This window comes from Otolemur garnettii, unplaced genomic scaffold, assembly GCF_000181295.1.
Source record: "Otolemur garnettii isolate 467f Iridium unplaced genomic scaffold, OtoGar3 scaffold00083, whole genome shotgun sequence".
In the NCBI taxonomy this organism is placed as follows: Eukaryota; Metazoa; Chordata; class Mammalia; order Primates; family Galagidae; genus Otolemur; species Otolemur garnettii.
This window is the reverse complement of record NW_003852478.1, coordinates 7,658,108-7,680,072: the sequence shown is the minus strand read 5'-3', so window position 1 is coordinate 7,680,072 and position 21,965 is coordinate 7,658,108. Positions and strand designations below refer to the sequence as shown.

General features: G+C 46.6%; 1 protein-coding gene across 3 annotated transcripts in view; it reads right to left on the bottom strand.

The window, feature by feature from the left end:
• The window catches only part of KIT (KIT proto-oncogene receptor tyrosine kinase), an 88,647-nt gene extending 67,894 nt beyond the window's left edge, over nt 1-20,753 (bottom strand). For all 3 annotated transcript variants that reach the window (XM_003794609.2, XM_023515973.1, XM_012808082.2), the window contains exon 1: nt 20,606-20,753. In XM_003794609.2, the coding sequence (XP_003794657.1) occupies nt 20,606-20,672 (67 nt within the window). In that variant the 5' untranslated portion in view covers nt 20,673-20,753. The remainder of the gene's footprint in view (nt 1-20,605) is intronic.
• Nucleotides 20,754-21,965: the final 1,212 nt, after the last annotated feature.

Sequence of the window (21,965 nt, the reverse complement as noted above, 5' to 3'; positions counted from 1 at the left end):
CTCAACCTTCTTATAAAATCCCATGCTGTGTCTCCTTCAGTGCATGGAGGTGGCACTTGAGCAATTTACTCTGGAAAAGTTCAGAAAAAATAACATGTGTACAAACAGCCAAAGTAAATGTGGCAAAATGTTAACAACTGGTGGACGGGAGGTCTCTGTACTGATCTTGCCACTTTTCTGTAAGAAATTATTCCCCAAAAAAAGCTTTAAAAAGAGAAGTGAATCTAGCTTTGCAACTTTATTCAGCAATATTTTCCAGGCTGGAAGCAGGATCAGAGAGGAAATTAAGGTGCTTCTGAAACCACAGGAATATAAGGAGCACACCTGTGGGTTTCAGGGTCAGACATGTGTGGGTTCCAATCCAAAAGCTGAGACTTTGGGAAGCTAAGTTGACCTTACAGGCCTCAGTTTTGACATCTATAAATTGGGGGCAAAACAGTTTGGGACCTATTCATTACCTCTAAATCCTTTAAATGCCTAATATTCAATAAATGTTCTTAACTACAGCTCCAATTACTGTGCTCATAGCAAGAAAGGAGGCAATGGGTGAGGCAATCCAGAAACCACTCTCACTGGGATCCAGGACGTGGAGGAAACAGGAGGGGAAGGAACCAGTGGTGAGGAAAAGGAGCACCTGATGAAGATAAATAAAAAACGTAAGTACTCAAAGTACAGAATCACAGCTCTTCCTGCACTGACACTCGCGTCCAGCTCAGCAGGTGGGGACTGCAGATTCTGACAATGAGTGAAGAACCATGTTTACGACTTTTGTTCCCAAACTTATCGTGTTTTATTACATTCACTTCATCTAGCAGGAAGTCGGGGTAAGTGCAAATGAGTATGTTGAACTCCAAATGTCCCAAACAAAAAGACCACACAACCAACCAACCAATTTGCAAATAGTCAACAGATCACCGGTTCCTCTGTCAAAAGCAAGATTCCCCTGAGCACATCAGCGTTTTGACCATCTCGGTGTGTGAGGGAGGGGACTTGGGTATGTATTTCTATGAGTTATGTACAGGCATGCTTTGTCAATCCTTATATTAAATACGCAAGGCCGAGTTTCTTATTTTAGACAAATGTCCCCGCCTTGGAGCTATAGATTCTGGAGGGCAACTCCCAAGCCCTCACCTTCTAGAATGGGACACCTTAGCTTTAGTCAGACCAAAGCAAATTGACTAAAACAGGCAAAGGAGTGCCTATCTTTATTCTTCTATTTAGTAGATTTGGAGATGTAGGGGAGCAAGATGGTACACCTCCCGCTCCAATATCAATTGGAGTGCCAAGGAGGGCCAGTTCTTGGAAGCCCCAAGGAGAGGAGGGGACGCAAGCATTTCCCTGAAAAGTCCCCAGGGGCACCTTTACAACCCTGGGGGGCTGCTGGCTTCTGACAACGGGTATTGTGACATCTCCAAGACCAAAGGATTTCTCTCCTTCACTGTAGGCCTGAGATGCTTCTCTCGGGTGTCCCACAGACCAGACCCCAAGTAAAACCAAGTTAGGAGCGTCTGCTGCCACCAACAGGGAGACAGCAGAGGGATTAAATGGTGGGGACACGCTCCTCGGGGCCTTCCTAGAACTCAGGTGACACCTCTGTCAAAATTGGATGCATGAGTTAGCCCGCATGTCTCTGGAATAAAGATAGGGGTAGACTTCTCCCCTCACCAGTCATTCATCCAAACATACTTAGTGGATGTGTGTGGAGTAGTGTTGCTGTGTGCCGTGTGCTGAGTGCTGGTAGCAGAGCAGGCAAGCACTCCCCGCTCACCTGAGGAGTTTATATTTAGCTCTAGGGAGAGCAATAAAGCAATAATTATATATTAAATAATTACAATGTCATGAGTGCGAGGAAGCACAGGAGAGCTCTCCTGACCTGCCCTGGGAGGTCAAAGAGGATTGCAAAGGAGAGGTGGGGGCTGGGGGGAGAAGTGCACTGGGCCAGGGGGCAGCGGCTACCTCTGGCTGTGGGCAGCAAGTTGCTGCACCTTTGAGGGTGCAGGGAGCCCTGAGCCACGGATGAGGCTCTGTGCAAAACTGAAATCCAAAGGAGACGCTGGAGGCCGCGAAGGGGTTACACAAGACAGACTTGACTCCAGGCGCACAATCATATTTGTCCTTTTAAATGCCACTCTGCCCCTGCCCCCTCTGCCCAGGCGCAATGCTGGAAGCCTCTGCAGCCAGCCGGCGTTGCAGTTGTCTGTTTTCCTGTCTGGACTAACCGAAACCCCTATCTGTCTTTGTTTGACAGAAGGAGAACTGAGAGCGGCACCCTCGCCTGACATCCTGACATGGAGAGGATTGAAGAGGCCGCAGGAGCTTTAACTTTATGACTAGGACAGCCTGATGCTGTGACAAAGCCTAGTAATTTTTGCACTGGAGATGAATAGTTCTCAAACTTGAGCCTACAGCAGAATCACCTGGAGAGTTTGTTAAAACAGACTGCTGGGCCCTGCTCCCAGAGTTTCCAATTCAGCAGGTCCAGAGTGGAGAGAAAGAGTTTGCATTTCTAACAAATCCCAAGTGGTGCTGGTGGGCTGGTCTAGGCCACACATGGGGAACTAGCTCCCACACAAAAACCCAGGGCATTTATGCAGCAAAATAAATAAATAATTTACATATATATATATATTTAACAAGGATTTGTATCTTGGAACTGTAAGGAAACCTGCAAAAACAGATTTTCTTGAGTGAGCAAATCTGCCTGGATTTTACACCTAGAAATCGGCCTCGCACTGGGTCCCCCTGACAGCTTTGGCAGCCAGTCGGGCACAGATTTCTCGAATCCCCAAGCTTTAGAAGTGGGAAATGTTGCAGAATTCTCCAGTCACAGCCACAGGACTCCAGAATACACACTGGGTGGCAAATACAACTTCTGCAGCACAGCAGACCCCAATCTGGTGCACCACAGTGGAGGGCGGAGCCCACATCTACAGCCCGTGGTAATAATCAGCAGGCAGGGCCTCCGAGCCCCACTGGCAGTGGGAGAGACACAGCAAGAACGTTCCCTTAGACGGTCCGAGCTCCTGACACAGCCCCACCCAACGCCAGACATTTCTTGGTGAGCAGTCAGATACCACTCACCAATTTTCTAAATTGCTAATCAGATAATTGCTACAATAGTTAATTTTGCAGCCATTCTACATTTGAATAAGCAAAATAGAAAATAATTAGGCCCGAACAATCACATTGGTTTAAAAGCACGCTAATGGACAAAATTAGTTTATTCAAATTTGTTTCAACATTCATCAGAACGCTTGCTGGTCAATTTGCTTAATGAGTGTTCACTTTTCCCTTAATTTTTCTTGGGTGACATTCACTTACAGCAATACATTAAGCCTGCTTCCCTTTGCAAAGAATTGTTAATAACCAGCCCCGTGGTTGAAATGATTATTTCTCAATCTCTTTGTAGAAAACAAGTGTAAATGTCTGAAAAGAATCTTGCTCTATATTTGAGAATTAAAAATAAAAAAAGTTTCCAATATGTTCATTGAGAAAGTTTTATCCTTCCTTATAAGGCTTTAGGACAACGGCCGTCCCTAAAAACAGGGGGAAAGAGGCCAATTCTAAAATTGTAACCTTTTTGTATGTAATTTAAATCAATGACCAAGTGGAGAAAATTCAAGTTGGAGGAAGAAAATTTAGTATTTTTGGAAATCTAAATTAATATTATGTCAAGTCTTAGTAACTTTTTTTTAATAACTATAATTAGAGATATGCAAATTTCTCGCTGGAGAAAAAAAAAAAAACCTGACAAGAAAAGGCACCTAATTAAGTAATAACGTTATCTTCATTAGATAGTTAAAAGTAAAACTATGAAATAGCACCCTCTCCTTCAGAACTCAAGGAATCTTGCACCAAACAAGTAAAGGCAAAGGTGTGTCACTTCTTATAAATTTTCCCCAGAAATAATAGTCAGCAATGAGCTTCCTGGCACTCCGATGATTTCAACCATTATATTTTGTCATAAACACCGTGCTTAGAGAGCTAATGGTAAGTAGGCCACAAAGCGCTCATTGATGACTGTGGAGTCATCAGTTTTCAGACCATTACAACCACTAACTGTTGTCTCCACAACAAATTTTTAATAACTTATTTTCGAAGAAAATTACTTTTTAAAACAGCTCTCGGTGATTTAATATTTAAAGATGGTACTTTGGTCCAGATTTGGTAGGCTCGAAGGTTGCTTAATATTATGTTTAAAAACTCACTACAGATTCTAGGAAGACTGAGGGGGCTTCAGTGGAGAGGGCATAATTATTGAGTCTCCCCAACCATAAAAATAGCAAATAGAGCAGACTCAAAAACTACAGAGAACATCTACAAGAAAGCTAGGTGATAAGGTGCTAAGGGGCCCCCAAGGCCTGTGCACAAGGTGGGGGACAATAGCCGCAGGGACCACCGGGCAGCACTGTCCAGGAAGCTTGGAAGGCCATCCTGAGAACAGCCCCCGCAGCTGGGAGGAGACTGCAGGTTCCAGCTTGCTGTAAGTGCAAAGGGGATTGAGTCGCACGCCCGGCTTTTGTGTCAAAATGTTCTGGAGTGGGCAAGGTCTGACCCCCACGCACTAATAAGGCAGGACGAAGTCCCATATTGAGGAGGACTGCTGGGGATGGGGATCTAAAATGAGCAAAATAGGGACAAAGTCTGGACGGTGAGCAGTGGGGCAGGAACCCCCAAAAGGAAGATCTTAGGATACAGAAAGTCCCCACTTTCTACCACCTAGATCTGTGACACCAAAAGCTACAAGAGCCTTCCTGAAAGTACAGAAAATGGCAGTGAGCAGCAGGAAAGAATTACAGTCAATTCCAAATAGTTACTTTTTAAGTAAGAAGCAGAATGACACACCTGGTCTAAACAATAAAATCATACCGTAAGGACACAAAAGACGAAAACAAACAAAACCCAACTATAACCTAATATTTCAAAATGAGCCAAAAGAAATAAGTAAATAAAAGGAAATAAAAAGAACAGCATAAATCAGAATGTTAAACACTCACAGAGGAGTTGATTAGAGAAAATGATTTGAAAATGGAGCTGAAAGAACCAAGAATTAGAAATAAAACCATCTCAGAAATGACAGGTTAAAAAAAAAAAAAAAAAACATGAGAGCAAACAAAAATGAAGAGTGCTTTAAATGAAGAGAAAATGGAAAAGAGGAAAACTGTTTAATCTGTACACATTACAAAGGGACTAACAGAATTTGAAAGGGATAAATGCAGAAAACAGACAAAGAAGACCTAACATATGTACAGTGGGAGTTTCTAGAACCAACAAAGAGAAACAGAGTAAGAAATACTGTACTTCAAGAACATTTTGGGGGGGAAATAAAAGAACTCTTGAAAAATTACATATTAAAAGCAGCACATGCTGTCCCCGGAAAAATCAACCCCCAGTAGCCAACACAATGAAACTCCTGAACCTCAAATAAGAAAAGTAAAATAGACCAAGTTAAAGTGAGGGAGAGAATATCAAATTATCGTCAGACTTTGACAGCGCTTTATGGCAAAAGATAATGCAATAAAATCATGAAGATACTGGACCAAAGATAAGGTTTAACGCCTCTAAAAGTTTAAAAGATAGGACAGGCCACGGATTTTATATCTGTCAACCTGACCTTTAAGTATACAGACTGCGGACAAGCTGTTGTGAATATATAATTCAGGAAACACTTTCCCTGAGTGCTTCCAGAAGCATCTATCAGAGGATGAGCATCAGAACATAGGAACCGCAGGACAAGTATAAGGACTGGTTTCCAGCATCAAATATATTTTATCTGAACAACTAAGACTAAATGATGGTGACAAAGGAAATAGCAGAGTGTGCTGGGTGCTCTGACCAAGTGGTTTTAGTAGAGACATCAGGAAAGTGAGGCAGCGGAGAGTTCTGAAAGTCAGAGGGTGCCTGGGGACTGCCTTAGCAATATTAACTGGCCTAGAAGAATATTTCACTCACAGCTGAGGGAGAAGAGAGAGGAGAGAACAGCTACTGGTTCATTTGAATGTTACAGTAGGAAACCAATAGGAAAAAATTCCCCAAAAAGAGGAGAAAGGGTTTTATAGGAAGATTTCTGTATAAAGGCAGCTATTAGAACAAAAACGTAAATCTCTGCAAATACCTAAGGGTGTGCCAAGGGAAAGGAGATGAACCCACCACCTATACAGGACTCTTGAATTAAAAAAAAAAACTGAATATGATCAAACTTTTAAGTCACCAATTTACCGGAAGCACAGGAAATGGAACAAGTCAATTCACAGGAATGCAGTTAGCAGAATTCAGTCTGAAAATCCACACAGGACAAATTCCAGTTTCTCCAACAAAACCAAAGAGCTAACGGTGACTTGGGGACCTATCAACCAACGGCAACATGCAGACCTTGTTCGGTTTCTTTCAAATATTTTGAAAGAATGATATATGTTTATATGTTTATATTTATTTATCTTCAGTAGGGGAAATGTGAATTCTGGATGTTCAGCGACGTTGTGGAATTACATTGATTGGAGGGGTGATGGTGGCATTATCATTATGATTAGAAAGGGCTCTGCATTTTAGAGCCACATACTGAAAATAGTTATAGATGAAATTCCACAGGGCTTGAGATGCGCTTCACAATATTGGGACCACGAGGTGGGGAGGTGCCATGTTGATAAGTTCAGAAGCTGGATGGTGGCTACATGAGGGTTCATTACACTATTCTCTGTTTGAAATGCTCCACAAATAAAAATATGCTTTTATAAAAGTTCTGTTCCTTTAATAAATAAAATGGCTGCTAAGAGATTTTCAACCAAGCTAGGGAATGGCTCTATAGGCTCCCAACTGCTTTTTTTTTTTAAACCTTTCCCTAGACAGCCGATAGTAAACTTATTTATTTACTTATTTATTTATTATTTTAGAGACAGAGTCTCTCTCTGTCGCCCCAGTTGACATCACAGCTCACAGCAACCTCAAACTCTTGGTCTCCAGGAACTCTCCTGCCTCTCCTCCCAAGTAGCAGGGCTATAGGTCACAGCCACAAGGCCTGGCTATTTTTAGAGACAGGTCTTGCTCTTGTTCAAGCTGATCTTGAATTCCGGAGCTCAAAAGATCCACCCCTGGGCCTCCCAAAGTGCTAGGATTACAGTGAGCCATCACCTCCTGGTAGTAAATTTAAACAAAGTCTATTTGAATGCAGGCCCTGAAATTCACAACCAAAACCATAGGTGCTAACCTGTGATAATTACACTAGATAAAAATAATTGTCAAACCTGGAGTGCGGGCATTAAAGCACAATTCTTGAAGTGTATCCCTGCATACCTACTAAGGCTGGGGATACCTTCCTGCCCATATCCTGGAGGGGTCCCACTTCCTGTCCTTAGACAGCCTTTATCCTGGATTTCTTCCTGAGGACCAGAACTACCAATACCACAGGTGTCCAGAGTCTGTCGGCTGTGCCCAAGAAGGGCCAGAGAAGGAGCTTTGCAGTCCTGAGTAATTCACTGGTGTCCATTCTCATTTTGGAGAATCCTCCATTTGCAACTTAAGAGCTTATCACATCACGGACCTCTGAAAGCCACCATTATGGCCAGCTGCAGTAACCAGGGTTGAAACTCTGCGCATAGTAGGACTAACAGTGGGTAAATGACGCCTTGTAGATGGCAAAGTACCATCGGTGTAAGTTATTATTAAAACCCCAGTTGGTCAGATTTTAACAAGAAAAAGGTAAAGGCATTTTAAAAGGAGGCTTAGAACCTTCAGTCCTTGGAGAGACACCAAAAAGCATCCGGCCTGAACTCCTGAAACATCTCTCTTAGCTAAGAAAGAGCATTCTGATACATTCTGGAAAAAAAAAACATGGCTCCAAACCTGCACTCTAACAAAGCAGCTTGAACAGGTAAGGCCCCAAAAGTCCTGAAGTGAGGACACCGGTCAGCGGGTCCCACACTCATCCAATCCTCTTCAGTACACCTTCCCTTGGGGACATCTGCTGAATCAAGAGGACTGGGGTGTGGAAAGCCAGGGCAGGACCAGTGGAGCCCGTGACAGGCACCTCTCAAGCTTCCACTTGACTCCTGCCCGTCCCCCCATCCCTAAACCTATCTCCTTCCCTGTTACCCTGGTCACCTTCTCTGCCTTCCTCCTGAATGAACCAGTCCCCCGCCCCTGTAACTGTTCCTTTCTCTGTTTTCTTCCTTCATTGACCATAATATGAAACTAAATCTAAATTAAACTGCTTTCTATTGACAGACCTTCAACTTCCTTTCCATTCTTTTTTATTTTTTTTCTTTCTGAACTCTTGGACCTAAGATCTTGAGAGAGAAAGAATTTGATAGGCCATTAAGTCCCACAACATGAGGGGTTTTTTTTGTTTTTGTTTTTTGTTTTTTTTTTGCAGTTTTTGGCTGGGGCTGGGTTTGAACCTGCCACCTCTGCCATATGGGGCCAGTGCCTTACTCCTTTGAGCCACAGGCACCGCCCTAGTCCCAAGAGAGAATAAAGATTTTTGTCTGATACGTTCGCTGATGTACCCCTAATGCTTCCATAATAATTTGTGCTTAGATTTAGGAATCCTGGTGCAGGGTTAGTTTAAAGACACCAGAGAGGACCAAAGGAAGCAGCTGTGATGAAGTCCCACTTCTCCGTGTCCAGAGCTGCATTCCGGTGTTGGGGGGAGGGCCCAGACACAGCTACAGACCCACCTCCCCTCCGGAGTGTGCCTGCTGGTCAGCCTCTCTTTGGAAGGCAGTGGTTCTGAAACTAAGATGATCATTTTAAATAATATCCCTTAAAATTGCTGGAATGTAAATTAGGCAACACATTCAGATCTACTAAAAAAACTCACAAACCCTTCTACATATGCTAGTTTATTTTAAAAGAGCAGAGGGAGAGAGTTCTCTTTTATGAAAGGGATTCTTTCTGGTTCAGCTGAAAACGTTATCTACTATGTCCCTGTGGCAAATATATAGACTATACTAAAATAAGTAGAAAACATGTGAAACCCCCAATTAAGCATTTTTATTAGCTGCGCTAATGATATATTTTACATGAAGAATTCTGGTTTAATTTAGCAATGACAAAAATCCTAAAAGCCAGTCCATGTGATGTCTTACCAGCCAATTAAATATCACCCATTTCTTAAACTGAAAACCTTTCCAAGGTACATTCTCTCAACATCAGCCATTAGAAAGGAAATCTGCATTGTGAAAATTAGGGCGGTAATGCATTTAAAATATTTTATAAGCTAAAAACTGTATCAGTTTAAAAATTCTCATGCTACCTTTATTCCACTATAAGTAGAATTCTTATTTTTTTTTAACACGGTCTTGTTTTCTCTTTAAGCATACACTAGCCAAATCAAATAACAGATAGCCAGTATCACCAGCCACCCATTCACACTCCAGTATCTACAGTAAATAGGTGCTCCAGAAACCATTATCAATGTGGATCCCTTTCTATAAATACTTCTTTCCAATCAAAAGAGACAAATTAACTTCTAAAGTTCTAGGTAATAAAGCTCTTCTTTGTTCTAACTCTGTCAAGTAATTCCTCTGCTAAGAACGTACATAGGCTATTATATTTAAATTACTGGGAGTCCCCCATCCTTAGGAAGAATCTTTTGACACCTTCTGAAATAACCTGAGTCACCTGGGGTAAACCCAAAGGAAGGTGGAGATTTTTGCCTCACTTGCTAAACAATTTTAAAGACACAAGGGAAAAGAGCTTCATTTCTTGTTCATTCTCTCTCTTATTGTTTTCTCCACTTGGTCAAGAACAAGGCATTCTCTGCCAAGTGCTATCAAACACACCTTTTCCTTAAGGGTTAGAATTTTCCCACCACAAACAGCCACCTGGTCCTCCCCAAGTCGCTGGGCTTTGGAGAGGAGGCTACCAGGCCCCAGCTGCCTTCTAAGCCCGGCCGGGAGAACCCAGCAAGAAGCTCCAGACACCCCAAACCACACAGGACCATATCAAGATTTTGGGGTTTGGTTTGTTGATGTTTTGCTACAACAAATGAACTGGCATAAACAAGATTTATAAACTGCAGGATTACTGTTTCACCAAATACTGAAAATCTATTAAGAATGAAAGATCACCCATGCTGAGGCCCTCAAATCTGTAATCTTAGCTGGTGGCAAGGGTGGAGGGGTAGAAAGGTAGCTGAGGGTAATGAGCCCTGGACTTCAGAACAACTCAAAGTATATATCTGCACGAGAGTCACATTGAACATTTACACACAACATAGGGAATCTACAGAAGTGAGGTCTGTACCTTTCCATTTTTAATTTTTTTTTTTCAGCTTTTGGCCAGGGCCGGGTTTGGACCCACCATCTCCAATATGTGGGGCTGGTGCCCTACGCCTGGAGCCGCAGGCACCATCCTGCACCTTTCCATTTTTATAAGTTATTTATTTGAAATAAGCTACTATAAGAAATAGGACCAGCTCTATAGGACATACTTCAATTACTGAAGAATAAATCCAAGTGTCCTAAAAATTATCCCATCTCATCTTCTAGCAAGTCTACAAAGATTGTTTCTATGGGAGCCTTTGATTAACTCTAACCCTTTGCTTTTGATGTTCACATTTTGATCAAATTCCATCCCACCCTTCAAGATTTAATTCAGGTCCCAGATCTTCCCCCGGACCAGCCATTCTACTCAAGAGCTGATGCCCATCCACAAGCTGGTGGTAATGAATAGGACCAGACTGTTACTGAATACTTCAACCTGCAATTGCAGGTCCCTAACATTAGTTCCTACCCAGCATTTATTATCCTACAAATCCGAGGCTCCTTAAGGACAGGGATCCATCTGAGACGCCCTCATAAACAGAACAGGTAAAATGATGTTATCAACCAAAAGAAGTAGAATTGCATTTCTACCACTTTCCCCCCCTGAACTACTGGCTGATCTAAAACAAGACACTGAGCCATGGCCATGAAATGACCAGAGGGAAGGGACAGATGGGAATAGAAGCCAGGGCGAGTGAATAGTCCACCCCTGAGTAATCAAGGGGAAAGGACAGCTGCAGTGCCCTCCGTCCAGCGCCCTCTGTCCAGCATCCTCCGTCTAGCACCCTCCGTCTAGCGCCCTCTGTCCAGCGCCCTCTGTCCAGCATCCTCCCTCCAGCGTCCTCTGTCCAGCGCCCTCCATCCCCGCCACCCAGATGCTCCCTGGGTGATCACAGAGCACAAGCAAGCTCAGCTTAGGACTTTTCCTATCTTGACACTCAGCTTAAATTATCACACTGTATAATTTTGTTCTATGGTTAGATTCCCCCCCACTCCCAAAAGATCAATGGCCCGTTTCTAGTCCGGGTTCTTTGCTGGCTGCTTTCAAAGCACCCCAAATTGTGACTACAGAGGTGGATCCTGATAAGAATGAGCTATTTGTGAGAAACACCACCTCACCACCTCACAGCCAAAACAGGGAGGAAAGAAAATCTGTGTTTTCCCATTTGCAAATTATCCAGAAAGAATTCAGACAGGCCCTCAAAGGGCCATCACACCAGTGAGCTGGGCAGGACCTCAACCATTTCAAAATGACAATTATTTGGCTCTCCTCATATCTCCACTGAAGATCCTGTAATTACTTCTAGAAACACAATAAAGTCTTTTCCAACCATTCCAATTAAAGAATTTCCCCTAAAAAAAGTCTCAATTTCCTTCTGGGGCAATTTACTTTCATTCTGTTCTACATTCTCCATTCACACAACACAAATATTTAAAGACTGCCATTCACTAAACTTGCTTCACCTTATCTTCTCCAGGCTTCATAAACCCCAGTTGTTTAAGTTGCCTTCTAAGGGCCTATTTCCCAAAGCTTTCATCAATCCTATGTCCTCCTTACACCCCAAATATTCATTGTATTCTCCGAGAAAAACAAAACAAAAACCTCAAAAATGGCCTACTGTAAAAAAAACACTGCCCACTATGTGCAGAACCTCTGCAGTTGACCACCCAAGGGGCTGTAACGAACTGACCTCCTCGTGGAGGTGTCAACATAAGGGGCCTGTGGTGCCGATGCGTACATGTGGTGCATGTCCAGTCCGTGGGAATTAAGTGAACTTACACAGATGCAGATGTAGGGAAGTGATCAACCATGGAGGTTCTACAGTATTTCTTTTGAGACAAAGAGCCTCAAGCTGTTCCCCTAGGTAGAGTGCTGTGGCATCACACTCACAGCAACCTCCAACTCCTGGGCTCAAGCGAGTCTCCTGTCGCCGCCTCCCAAGTAGCTGGGACCACAGGCACCTGCCACAACGCCTGGCTAGTTTTTGGTTGCAACCGTCATTGTTGTTTGGCGCCCCAGGCTGGATTCGAACCCACCACCTTAGGTGTATGTGGCTGGCGCCTTAGCCATTTGAGCCACAGACACCAAGCCTACAGTGTTTCTTTTTAAGAAAATTTATTTTTCATCACATGACTGGTACACAGTTAACACACTATTTTTTATAATCCCCAACTGCTAGCATAATATTACACAGCCATGTTCTGGGATGCTGGGGATTAGTTTTATTTCTTACACAAACCTGATAGAAGTATTTCATTTACAACTAACACTATGCCTGTGAAACTGAGTTTCAAGTAAATGCATCCCAACAATAATCAATGAACAAACACAGCAGCCTCCAACATCACAGTCCCTCCCGCAGTCAGGCCATCCCTCCTCTGGCTTTGTTTCCATTGATTGCACAGTATGGCCATCACTCCCTGTCACCTGCACCTGCAGTGACTCCTGTTCTCCTCAGTGTCACCAGTGCCTGACACACAGAAGGTGCCGTTAACTGCACCTCCTGAGGAAGTCCTGCACCTTCATCCTCCTCTTGTCTCTTAAGCACCCTCCCTTCTTTCCCCAGCACACACCCTAACACCCACCCTTCATCCAGGAAGGACCAGCTGGCTGTCTTGTCCAGCTCTCTGCTATGAGATTAACTATCCTAAAAGAGCCTCCACGGTACTCCCCTTTAGATACCTAGCACCCCAGTGTTCACAGAAGCACTTTCTACAACAGCCAAAAGGTGGAGGCGACTCAAACGTCCATCAAAGGTCTACAGACATATACAATGGAATATAGTGCAGCCTTTAAAGGAAGGCAATTCTGACCTCTGCTACTACACAGATGAACCTTGAGGACTTTACACTAAGTGAAGTAACCCTGTCAGAAAAAGACAATACCGCATGGCTCCACTTACAGGAGGGACGACATAGGGAACAGTCAAATGCAGAGACTGAACGTGGAAAGGTGGCAGCAGGGGCTGGGGGTGAGTGAGGGAGAGTCATTATAAAGTGTAGAGTTGGCTCGGCGGCTGTGGCTCAATGGGCTGGGGCGCCAGCCACATACACCTAGGGTGGCGGATTCGAATCCCCAGCCCAGGCCCGCCAAACAACAATGACAGCTGCAACCAAAAAATGGCCGGCGCTGTGGCGGGCGCCTATAGTCCCAGCTACTTGGGAGGCTGAGGCAGGAGACTCGCTTGAGCCCAGGAGTTGGAGGTTGCTGTGAGCTGTGAGGCCATGGCACTCTACCCAGGGGGATAGCTTGAGGCTCCGTCTCAAAAAAATAAAGTAAAATAAAATAAAATAAAAATAAAGTGTAGAGTTCCAGTTTCGTAAGATGAAGAGTTCTGGAGAATGGTTGCATAACAATGTAAATGTAACTAACACTATTTACCTATACCCTTAAAAATGGTTAAGACAGGGGGCGGCGCCTATGGCTCAGGGAGTGGGGCACTGGCCCCATGTACCGGAGGTGGCAGGTTCAAACCCAGTCCTGGCCAAAAAAAAAACGGTTAAGACAGGAAATTTTATATGATGTGTATGTTGTTAATTTCTTTTTAAATGTCTCTCTTGGTGTTCGCCACCCACATCAAGTTTGGGGCCAGGACGTGGCATCTGGCTTCCCGAGACTGTGGGACAGGCTGGGAAGTGAGCTCAACTAGATGGAGGGGTGGAGCAAGTGGTCCACTCAAGAGCAAAGCCTCGAGGGCCACTGCCGGGTCAGCTTAGCCTTCCTCGACTTCAAAGCCTTCTTCATAACCTGGACCAAATTCAACACTAAATATATCCTCTCCACCATGCTCTTGGAAGCCAATCAGAGGAGTCCACCTTTCTAGCCACTTCTCAAATTCCCCACCCCCAGCCTCCAACCAATCCCAAAGTAACATCTTAACAGTTTTCCATGGTTCTCTTGCTTTTTCCAACCATAGTCCTTACCTCTTCTGCCTTTAGGGTACAGAAATTAATCTCAACTAGCTCCCACACACACACTCACACTGACCCCTGATCTCCATCATCTGCCCCCCAAGACTCCAGCTCCTCCCCTTTACAGCCTTGCCCGGAGCACTTCGCACTGGTGAGAACCCCAGTCCACTCTCAATCAGTGGCTGTGTTTCGGCAGCCCCTGTGAGGACCAAGGCCTGAGACCAGTGAACCTTTGTTAGACTGAATCCAGAATGTTTACGGAGCAGATGCTTCGTACAAAGATTGATGTAAGTGCCAGGAACAGTAGAGATGTCAAACAATATTTGCTGAGCACCACAGAGTCTAGCCCAGGGCAAGGGACAAGTTCAACTCGCTGCCTGAACTCCCAGGAAAAGCAGTCCAGGAAAAGCTCCTGACTCAGGAGCTTTCAATGCCACTTATAGGAAAACAGGAGTCATGGACCCTACTCACTGGCCTAGGGAAAATGGCCATTCACCTACACACGCTTTTACCCAGAAATCTGTATCCCCTTTGGTGGAAACTAACCTAAGAGTTAAAAAGAACCAGGCAGGCAGGGCGCTGTGGCTCATGCCTGTAATCCCAGCACTCTGGGAGGCCAAAGCTGGTGGACCACCTGAGTTTATGGGTTCAAGACCAGCCTGAGCAAAAAGCAAGACCTCGTCTCTACTAAAAATAGAAAAACTGAGGGAACAGGATCACTTGAGCCCAAGAGTCAGAGGTTGCTGTGAGCTATGACGCCACAGCACTTACACAGGTCAGAGAAGAAAAGAACCAGGAAGAGAAGTATGCATGACTATTAACTGTAGACTTTTAAAAAATTATAGGCCTTAGGCTGGGTGCAGTGGCTCGTGCCTCTAATCCTAACACTCTGGGAGGTCAAGGCAGGTAGACTGCCTAAGCTCAGGAATTTGAGATCAACCTGAGCAAGAGTGAGACCCTATCTCTACTAAAAATAGAAAAGCTAGCTAGGTGAGCACCTGTATTCCCAGCTATTCTGGAGGCTGAGGCTAGAGGATCCCTTGAGCCCAAGAGTATGAGGTTGCTATGAGCTATGTAGTCTCCATGGCAGTCTACCAAGGGTGACACAGTAAGACTCTGTCTCAAAAAAGAAAAAAATAGACATTAAACATATAAACTTCATGTTAATTCTCCAAAACCTATATAATCTGTTCTTACACCAGTCCCATTTTTTTTCTAAGAGCCAAAGCTGAAAGAGGAACATCAAGCCAGTCTGCAGTGCAGTCTGTACACCTCCTCTGCGAGGGGCGCCGTGCAAAGCACGTCACATGCAGAAACTCAGCAGATCCTCGAGGGAGACCTAGTGCATCAACCCCATTTTACAGATGAGAAAATAAAACTTAAGGAAAAATTAAGCATCTGGTCCCAGGGAAGTGGCAGAACTGGAATGGAAAATGTTGTCAATTTCTGAGCCCAAGCTCTTCACCCTGAGGCCACATGCACTGCATAACAATTTGGCTTAAACCTGAAGTTTTGTACAAATGTTGAAAACCCAGCTGTCAGAAAACCCAGGTCTGCACTGGAAGACACCTAAGGAAAGTGTGTCCTGATCAAACCATTAAGTGAGAAGGCTAAAGATGAAAATTACTCCTTAATCTTCTGGGTGGGAAAAGTACCAGGGGTGAATGTTTCTGTTGGAGAAATCATCTGAGATGCATGGTATTTTTCTGGGGGAAATAATTTCAAGATCTGTCCAATCTTTAAAACCAATGATTCCAAACTCATATCAAAACCTAAATAAACTTCAAGGCAAAATATGAAAGTTTATTTCAGTTAAAAGTTGTCAAGTTAATACTTATGAGTACCTGGGTGCAAGGATCACAAAGAGAAATATTCAAATTCTACATATGCAAAGAATTCCCTCATTGATTAGGTACCTATCCTATGCCAAGCACCCTTATAAAACTCCTTCAAATTCTTCAGAAAAATCCTATTAAAGGTAGGACATTATTCCCATTTTAGGAACAATAATAGTTCCTGTTTCACAGATAACACGCTTGGCTAACATGTATTGAACACAGTATGGTACACCATTCTAAAAGCTTTACATATAGGAATACATCTACTGGCACAGAAAGGTTAAATTAATTTGCCCAAAGTTACAGCTGGGAAATGGCAAAACTAGGATGAAAAACAAAAGCTAAGAAAGGTAAACCAACTTGGTCCAAGGCCACAGCGCTATCACCCATGGAGCCATTACACTGACACAGGCAGCCCACCTGTGTTCCTTCCACGAGTCACCCGCCCAGTCCCACCTGGATTTACCAGGGCCTGGCAATAAAAGCCATGGAGCCTGATAAACCTGAAGGGGTGTAAAGAGGTCAGGGTCTTCATTCAATTCAGAAGAGGGAAACAGACATCTTGATAAACATTCTCTGTGTTTCTAAATATTGCCTCAATGTTTTCTAAAAACCATCACGTGAGCCAAACAAAACATATGCATGGGTTATCAACTCACAACTGCTCTGTAAACTTAGTAAGAGTCTTAAGTCAAAAGATGAACTGTACGATCACATCCAAAGTGTCAGAAGTCAGAGCTGCGAGGCCACACTGCTGGGAAATCCCTCCACTTTCAACAAAGACCGACACTGGGTTTGCCCTGAGTCAAACTTCTGCCTCTGCTAACTCCCTTCGGGGTGCTCCTCACTCTGGGACTTGCAGCGTGAGGTTTATCTATTCAAGTTACTGAAAATGCATATGAAATTTCAAGTTACTGAAAATGTATATGAAATTTTGCCTATTTGGATTCCCGCAAATGTCTTTTAATCTCATTTTGTTAAGGTTACCACACACGAATGCAGCAAAATAAAGCACTTCCCGCACACTAGCCTGCTAACTCTTAAACTAAATTAATTCTGGAGAAAAGGCTGCCGCAGCCTTGACCCATTACCTTGACGGGTCCCCCACTGCAGTCCAGCTCGAGAATTCCGCTCGGCCACCGTGGGTCATTTCCTCCTGTCTTTCTTTAATCAGCTGGGGGAGACTTGAGGAAATGAGTCAAAATCCTAAGGGTAACTTCTAGCGCCTGTCAACAACAGCAGCAAAATTCATCACCACAACAACATCTGTACATAAATGTGCTCCAAGGGAAGCCCACAGAATACTTGGCACGTTTCTGATGAGAATTTCTTTGGGGAGAAAAAAGGCGCTGAGTGGTAAATTGTTGTTCCTCCTGATGCTCTCCCATCCCAGGGTAAATAGCCAATGGTATCAGCCACTACTGGGGGCTTTCTTGTTCACAGCTATGCACAAGTGCAGGAGGCTAAGACCATTTTTATGTTTTTGGAGTGGGAGATGAATTTCAATTGACTTACATCATCATTTTAGAGTCAGCTTATCTTCAGTTCTGAGGGAATGGGATAGTTAATGCCTAAGCCCTTATACTGCAGGGATGCCTATAACCCCACCAAGCCATAATGAATGAATCCTCCCTTACTGAAGACGTCCCTGAAATTGAGAACACTCTAACAGCCTGTCGTAAGAGAGGCACTGCTGGGTCTTTTTCACCAAAACTGGGAAAACAGCGACCTGGGCCATCCTGCATTCTCAGAAATTCCAACAACACCTGGTAGCTAGGAGAGATTCACTGAGTATTTCTGAATGAGTCTTAGTTCTTAACAGATTCTGGGGACTCCTAATGGATATACAGTCGGGCTAACAGCAAGCTTCACCACGATTATTTTGGGCTCATCGTCAGTCAGTTTTTCCAGCTGTAAAATAGTAAGGGTGGTAATGGTGCTATCTGGGCTGAAAGTAGTAGAAACAGCGGGTAAAGCCCCAGCACAGGGCCTGGCACACAGGCCCCCATTCTAGAGCAAGGCTCTATTTACAACACACACGTGATGGGAAATCCGAGACCCATTAGAAATGGTGCCGGGAATGCACAACATACGTGATTTATACAGTCAAGGAAAAAATGTGTTGATAGGTGGGAAAGAGCAGAACAGGGATCAGTAATATCTGGGATGCCTTTACAAAACAATCGCATGATTTCCAGCAGGATAAGAAGTCTGAATGCCTTGTGTCCAGCTGCTGAGGATAACTTGAGCCTCACATCTGCAGGAAAGGGGGGAAGGTGTGACTCAGGATCCCTTGCAGGTTCATCCTGTTGGGCACAGGAGCTGTAGATGGGGGAGGGGGAGCGTGCAGGAACAGGGGTTACTACAGAGTTGCCACCTTCCAGTCCTCAAAGGCCATTGCAGAGGAGAGTGTGGGAATTGAGGGGTGGGCAGGATAAAGCACAGCTCCCTGCGGCAGCCAGCCAGCGGCAGACCAGCAGAAGCGCCCATACACAAGTGGCCATGTGACCGACCAGGACAGACCCAGGGACTTCAAAGAGGCAGGAAGAGGTCAGGCGCAGAGTGGAAACTGCTGGATTTACACTCCACAGCCCTGGGGGGGGAGAATCCTGGACCCCAAAGATCCTTCCAGATGCAGATGCCTCATTGTCCTCTGGAGGAAACTGCCCCCCCACCCCAGAATTTAAGTGACCTGCCCTAAGCAACCTGCCCAGGGACAAACACCCAAAGAATGGCAGAGAAAAGAACCCGAGGCAAAGCAAGGGTTACTCCCTTCACCATACCACTCTCCTCCCGAGACAGACCTTAAAATTCCCTTTGCCAGGAATCTACTGGAAGGAGCAGGCTTCTTGTAAGAAAGGAAACCAGATTCATTTAATTTTTAGAAAGGGAAATATTCAGCGTGGTCTGCCTTTCTAGTGTGGCACAGGGGTCTGGTTCACACACCTTAACTAATATTAAAAGGGCACACACCGAAAGACCATGTGCCACTGTAAACTGGGAATTGCACACTCCCTCCTGACCCCTGCTGACCCTGGTACCGCACAGGGGTCCGAATGCCAGGCTTCTCTTTCCCCACAGGAAAGCCTACACAATGCCTCCCAAGACTGGGGGGCTGTGTCCTGAGACTTTATAGAGAAAGGGCCCGGTACTCGCCAAAGTCTCACAATTGATCGTGATGCTTCCTCTGGAGCGCTAGATTGCAGCTCTGACTCAGTTTCTACCCTAACACCAACAGGGTAACCTTAAAGGGTTTGGAGATTGGAGATTTTTTTTTTCATGACCTGGTTGGGGGGGGGGGCAGGGCTTCAGAGCTTAGCCGGGCGACCCGCACTAGCGAGCGGCATCAGAGACACCTGAAAAGAAGGGAACCGGACTCGGACAGAGGCTCCAGAAGCTTGCAAATCAATCCTTCAGCTAAAGACCCAAGTTCCCGCGCGGATATAACTGGATTTTCCTAACAGCCTGAAGAACCAAGTAAGATTTGTAAAAAAGTTACACTCTACCCCCCACCCCCCACCTCCAGCAGCCCTGAAGTACAGATACCCCGGGGTGGGAGGGTGAGAGGGGAGGCGGTCTCCAATCTCAAAATTCCCGAAGAAACGGAGACCTCCGATTAAGGGTCGCACACTCCGGGACAAGGGGCTTCCAGAACACGCCGGGCTGCCCCTCATTCTCGCTCCAGGTGGCCGGGGTCGCGACCGTAGAGTCCTGGCGGGTTGTCTCTGCCTCCCCCGAGCGGGCGGCATAACGCAGCCTCCAGCCGCCAGTCGCTCCGGGGCGCGTGGCAGGAATGAAACGGCGCGGTGGCAGAAAGGGGCGAGCACCAGATTTGCAAAAGCAAAGCCTGCAACCTAGCGGCTGCTTCCCACACGCCCTGCCCAAATTGTCCGTGTCGCCACCATCCCCAGGGTTGTGAGGTCCCGGCCCCAGAGCAGCACGCCGCGCGCTCCCGGTGCAGAAGCGTAACCCGGAGGCCGGGAAGCGTGGCAGCCTTCGACTCTTCTCCACCAGTGGCGCAGCGACCAGAGGCTGCAGCGGGTCGGTCCCCAGCTTTGGGCACAAAGAGCGCCTGCGGTTGGAAAGCAGCAGCCGCAGAGCGAAAGGGAAGGCTCTCTAACTTTGCCCTAGGCGAGGCGGGTAACCTGCCGGCTGTCCTCCCGCGCACCGGTCACACACACGCAACTTTTAACAAAAGGAAGCTGCGGCCGCCCCTCGCACGGCGAGATAAGGCTCTCGGAGACAACCCCGAGCCGCCCTCCCCGGCCACCCGTGCACCGTCGGCACAAAAGCAACCCCAAACTCGCACGCAGTCTGCAGCCTCGATCACGCCTAAGTCCCCTGTCTGTCCCCATTGCCGGAAGACCCCCGGGTTCGCGTCCACCACAACCAACAGCTAGGGGCTCCTCGCGCAGGTGAGCGAGGAAGGGCGCGGGAGATTCCCCAGGCCACCTCGACTCTTTCCGTAGGCTGGAAGGCTCCGGCATAAAGGGCCCACAGCCACCTCTCCTCTCCGCACCCCAGCGAACAACCCGCACCCGGACACAGCCTGCGGCCCGGGGCGCGGCCAGGTTGCGGGTCTCGGTGTCCCACCTGTCTGGACGCGGAGCAGGAGGAGCAGAAGGCAGAGAAAATCCCAGGCGCCGCGAGCGCCTCTCATCGCGGTGGCTGCGCTGGGATCGGAGATCTGGTCCACGTTCCAGCTCTCGCCCAAGTGCACCGAGCGCGGCAAAGCCAAGCCCCCAGAGCCGCAAGCGCCGAGCAGCAGCCCCTCCTCCCGCACCCTCCCCCGGCGCGCCGGCCACGCCCCTCCCCGGCGCCCCTCCTCGCCTCCCCTCCCTCGCTCGCGCCTGGGTCTCGCTCCTTCCCGGCGGCGTCTGGCCCTTGCTTTTTCGACGTGCTAATCCCGAGGGACCGTGCCCGCCGGGAAGGGGAGGCCACGTGCGTCCTCGCCGCGCGCTCTTGACCCCGGAGCCCCTTCATCTCTCGACCTCTCCTCCCCGTGTTGTGATCTGCCCTCCGAGGCGGGTCCCGGACCAGGGTGGTGCTGCCCGCTGGCTTTGTGAGCTGGGCACCGCGCGCACTTCAGGGCACGGGCCTGCCACCTGGCAGGTGCTCCCCAGACAATAAAAGGTTGGCTGCCTGCCCCTCCAGCACGCTTGGAGGGAGGAGGCTGGACGCCGCGGGTGGTGGAGGTGGTGCAGAGACGGGAAGGGGAGGGTGTTCGGAAATTGGGGCCCGACATTCTTCTGCATAGCTGTTAGAAGAGGGGGGCCAAGCGCGGCGCGGTTAAAAGCTGAGCCCGGATTTAGATAATTCCTTCTGTTCAGTTTCTCCACCTGCTCCGTAACCTGTTAAGAACACAGTTGGTTTCTATTGGTCCGAGCGGCCTCCGCCCAGCAAGCCCCAGTCGGCACGGTGGAGGCCGGGGCTGTGGGGTGGGGAGGAGCGCCTTGCAAAGTTAGCTCCGGTAGCCAGGGTTTTTATGCACATTTGTCTCAGGGCGCCTTTTTTTTTCCCCTCCCTGTATGTTTTCTCTGCCTGTATCTCAGACGACAGTTACAAGGCTGGGGATCCTGCGTTCCCTTTAGCTGACCTTGCCATGTTCCAGGAGCAAAATAAAAGTAAAATGATTCTCTTAGGGCAGGTTTTCACTGCCCAGAAAGCGCTTGTAAGCCACTTGCTCAGGGTGGCCGTCCTTGAAAGGAAGGTACCAGCAGTATCTGTATATGTTTTCTCCTTCTGCCCACACTGATTATTCTTTGTGAGGTGGGTAGATAGATATATTTATTGTTGTAGTAGTAAAAGTGACCCAAGGCCATTCAGCTAGTAGAGGGGAGACCCAAGGTTTGAACCCTTATTTGAAGACCTACTCCAAGTGTGGTGAGCTTTCTCTGCATTCTGCATTCACCCCTAAGCCATCCCTCTTAGGGATGGAAAATAAATGGGAGGG